Raw genomic sequence first — 4,275 nt, 5'->3', positions numbered from 1 at the left:
ACTGCTGTTCTGGGGACACTCCCTCTTGAGGTCCCTTTTCTTCCACGTGGTCTGTTTCCCAGGCCCTCTACTGCTTACTTTATGTCACCTCTCACCTCTACGAAGTTCTTGGGATTTTCCAAGGACCCTTTCGGAACCCCTCCCCAGCCAAAGCCTCTGTCTCCCTCCACCTGTGGGGCCATCCTCACCTCATAAGGGTTAGGTTTGGTACTGCCGGGGGGCACATAGCGCCCGTGGGTGTGGTAGGTGGGGTACTCGCTCATAGGATGGTAGGCATCTCGGGTGGGAAAGATGTCCAGCTGCCCACAGTTCTTCTGGCGGCACTGATGCACAGTCTGGGGAGACAAGAGGTTACGAGGAGCCACAGGGCTCCTTCTGGCAGGGGGAGCCTGGTCAGGGCTGGCGACCGAGCACTTACCAGGGCAACGAGATAGATGACGGCCAGCACAATCAGAACACAGACCAGCACCAGCAGGGCGATGCCCCAGCCAGGTACCCCAGACCCTGGCTGGGCCGAGGAAGGATAAACCACTGAAAGGAAAAGCGGTGGTCAGGGCTGTCTGCCAAAGGAGGGGCCCTGCCCCTGCGAGCACCAAGGGGGAGCCAGACGCTGAAGAGAGAGGGGCCTGTGCGGCACAGCGCCGGCCCGCAAGCCAGGGGCATGGCCTCGCCGGCCCGCAAGCCAGGGGCATGGCCTCGCCGGCCCGCAAGCCAGGGGCATGGCCTCACCGCTCAATCGCGAGACGTCCAGGTTGTATTTGGCTGCCGCTTCCCGCTCCTTTGCGGCCCACTGTGCCTCCACCTCACTGGCACTGATGGTGTTTTCTCGAAAGGCCAGAGTCGATTCCACCGCCACAGAGCCTGGACTGCTCACAGGGAAGTGGGCAGCTCAGTCACGGGTCCCAGCTGCTGGGCACTGCCCCCCAACCACGAGTGCAGCGGTCCCCCCTCAAGGCATGCACACACCCCACACAGAGTCCGCACCCAGAACCCTACCTGAACTTTACATTAGAGGAGCCCAGGAACCCCTCCTGTGTGTAGATCTGCAAATACTGGGGTGAAAGAGAAGCACTAAGCCTTGGCGCACAGGTCCGGGCGGCTCCGCGGGCCGCGGCGGGGAGCGCGTGGAGTAAGGCAGATACTCACCAGCTCCGAAACGTTCCTCTGCAGCGCCTTGAAGTAGGCAGTGCTGGGGTCTTCCAGGGAGGAGTTGAACGGGAGGTTCAGAATGTGGAAGAACAGGAAGTAGACGGTGATCCTAAGAGGCTGGAGAGTAGTCCGAGTGCTGGGGGGGGTGGGAGGTTCTGTGCTGTGGGCATTGCTACTGGTAGCGGTCCTGGCACTGGGGCTGGCAGAGGTGGTTTTCGGCAACAAGGTGGCATGGGGGGTGATGGTGGAGCTGGAGGTCAGATCCGTGGCAGTTGAGGTGGCACGGGAGGTGGGCACGGTGGCCGGGCTCAAGGTTAGATGTGTGGCATTCGGTGACGAGGTGGCACTGGAGGTGGGTGCGGTGGCCGAGCTGGAGGTCAGATCTGTGGCGGTCGAGGTGGCACGGGGGGTGGGTGTGGTGGCCGGGCTCAAGGTTAGATGTGTGGCATTCGGTGACGAGGTGGCACTGGAGGAGGGCACGGTGGCCGAGCTCGAGGTTAGATGTGCGGCATTCGGCGACGAGGTGGCACTGGAGGAGGGCACGGTGGCCGAGCTCGAGGTTAGATGTGCGGCATTCGGCGACGAGGTGGCACTGGAGGAGGGCACGGTGGCCGAGCTCGAGGTTAGATGTGCGGCATTCGGCGACGAGGTGGCACTGGAGGAGGGCACGGTGGCCGAGCTCGAGGTTAGATGTGCGGCATTCGGCGACGAGGTGGCACTGGAGGAGGGCACGGTGGCCGAGCTCGAGGTTAGATGTGCGGCATTCGGCGACGAGGTGGCACTGGAGGAGGGCACGGTGGCCGAGCTCGAGGTTAGATGTGCGGCATTCGGCGACGAGGTGGCACTGGAGGAGGGCACGGTGGCCGAGCTCGAGGTTAGATGTGCGGCATTCGGCGACGAGGTGGCACTGGAGGAGGGCACGGTGGCCGAGCTCGAGGTTAGATGTGCGGCATTCGGCGACGAGGTGGCACTGGAGGAGGGCACGGTGGCCGAGCTCGAGGTTAGATGTGCGGCATTCGGCGACGAGGTGGCACTGGAGGAGGGCACGGTGGCCGAGCTCGAGGTTAGATGTGCGGCATTCGGCGACGAGGTGGCACTGGAGGAGGGCACGGTGGCCGAGCTCGAGGTTAGATGTGCGGCATTCGGCGACGAGGTGGCACTGGAGGAGGGCACGGTGGCCGAGCTCGAGGTTAGATGTGCGGCATTCGGCGACGAGGTGGCACTGGAGGAGGGCACGGTGGCCGAGCTCGAGGTTAGATGTGCGGCATTCGGCGACGAGGTGGCACTGGAGGAGGGCACGGTGGCCGAGCTCGAGGTTAGATGTGCGGCATTCGGCGACGAGGTGGCACTGGAGGAGGGCACGGTGGCCGAGCTCGAGGTTAGATGTGCGGCATTCGGCGACGAGGTGGCACTGGAGGAGGGCACGGTGGCCGAGCTCGAGGTCGGATCCGTGGCAAGCACTGGCACCAGCAGCAGCGAGAGGAGGAGAGGGGCCTGGGCGCCCCGCGACATGGTGTTGGTGACCTCGGTGGGGAGGGGGCAGAGCAGACTGGAGCAGGGAGCCGGCTGGTGTGAGGTGAAGCAAGCACAGGTGCCTGCTGCTTTATACCGGTCCCCCGCCCGCCCTAGGCTCAGCCAGAGCAGGTGACAGGTGACAAAACCCAGCCCCTCCTCCCCCCACCTCCCATCTCTTCCTCCTCCTCCCCAGCCATTCCTGTCCCCTCAGGTCGGCCCCATGGGCTTGTCACTCAACCTTCTGACTACCTGTTTGTTCTTGGCGGGCCTCCCCCCCTCCCCAACCACTCCCTGGCTCCAGAGGCGGTGTGTGCGGGGAAGGGAGGTCAGGGACCTGGGTCCCCAAGGCTCTAGTTTTAGCTCCAAGGCAACAGAACAGCCAAGGTGAGACAAGGGACAGAGATAGTGGGCTAGGTCAAGGCGGGGAAATTCATCCTCAGGTCCCCCGCTCTACTCCCCATTCTCCCTGGGCCCCTGAAGCTGCACTTTGGGGGCGGAGAAGAAATGGGCAGGCTTTACAAGGGGGGGACTAGGTGCTAGTTTGGGACCCCTCCCCCACCACTTCCCGGAATAGCCCCACCCTGAAACCGCTCCTGGTCCGGTCCGTTCCGTAAGCAGTTCTGCCCCGAAACCCACAGGCCCCGCCCCTGCCGGACTTGCACGCAGCCCGTGTTCCTTCCTTGCTTTTCTTCCGAGAACGGACGGGGAAAGAAATTTCCACCTAAAGAAGGACAGGACCCGGGCCCGGCTGAACGCTAGGCTCTTTCCTTCCAGTCCTCCACCTGCTAGTGGCGGTGGCGGGCAAGGCTGGCCGGGCTCTCCTGCCCTCTAGTGGTCACCGGGAGCTGGACAGCGCCTGCCCAGGCGGACGCGAGGACTGCCCTTGCCGCGGATGGCGGGGCGGGTGTTGAGCGGCGCTGCCTAACTGGGGGCAGAGAGAGGCTGGGGAGAGCAGCGCCCCAGCGAGAAGTCAGTGGCTTCGACAGAGAAGGGAAGGAACGCACCACCGTGACATCGATGGAGAGGCTGGAAACTTTAGGAGGGGACCCTGGGGCGCACGGAGCGGTGTCTGACGGAAATGGCGCTAAGAGGGTGGGGTCCCGAGGTACATGGAAGGGTCACCAAGGTATGTGGGAGAGGACATCGGAATGTGGGAGGGGTAATGGGACAGGTTACGTATTTAGGAGGCAGAGAGTAGGAAGGGTGACAATGGTATTTGGGGGCACGGAACTATACTTTGGGGAGCGGAGTTGTATTTGGGGCAGGTAAGCACGTGGTAGTGGGAGCAAAACTGTATGTGAGGGTGCGTAATTCTGGACGCCCGAGAGGTATTTGGAAGGGCAGAAGTATTTGGGACCAGGGCGGTATCTGGGGTCAGAGCGGCACGCGGTGCTTAGAGTGTCCGACCCTATCCAGAGGTCGCGAGTTGCGGTCTCAGCCAACGAAAGCCGTACGTCGGCGTTAGGAAAACAATTCTTAGCCCCAAGAATAGAGTGAAAAATTGAACTTTAAAAATACTCCGGCGCGGCGGGACTGGAGGGAAGGCAGCCGGGAGGCGAGGGACCACCGCTCCGGGGCGCGGCCCCGCCTCGCTTGGCGCGGTGCTGCGCG

At 63.2% G+C, this 4,275-nt stretch overlaps 1 protein-coding gene across 1 annotated transcript in view; it reads right to left on the bottom strand.

Moving 5' to 3' along the window:
* Positions 1 to 4,235, bottom strand: part of MUC1 (mucin 1, cell surface associated) — a 5,278-nt gene extending 1,043 nt beyond the window's left edge. The window contains exons 1-5 of the mRNA XM_015598266.2: positions 1,147 to 4,235; positions 997 to 1,052; positions 730 to 866; positions 419 to 531; positions 189 to 335 (exon numbers count right to left, since the gene is read on the bottom strand). Coding sequence (XP_015453752.1) covers positions 189 to 335; positions 419 to 531; positions 730 to 866; positions 997 to 1,052; positions 1,147 to 2,661 — 1,968 coding nt within the window. The 5' untranslated portion in view covers positions 2,662 to 4,235. The remainder of the gene's footprint in view (positions 1 to 188; positions 336 to 418; positions 532 to 729; positions 867 to 996; positions 1,053 to 1,146) is intronic.
* Positions 4,236 to 4,275: the final 40 nt, after the last annotated feature.

Source organism: Pteropus alecto, unplaced genomic scaffold (assembly GCF_000325575.1).
Source record: "Pteropus alecto unplaced genomic scaffold, ASM32557v1 scaffold49, whole genome shotgun sequence".
In the NCBI taxonomy this organism is placed as follows: domain Eukaryota; kingdom Metazoa; phylum Chordata; class Mammalia; order Chiroptera; family Pteropodidae; genus Pteropus; species Pteropus alecto.
The sequence above is the reverse complement of the archived record's forward strand: the minus strand, read 5'-3'. Positions and strand labels throughout refer to the sequence as shown.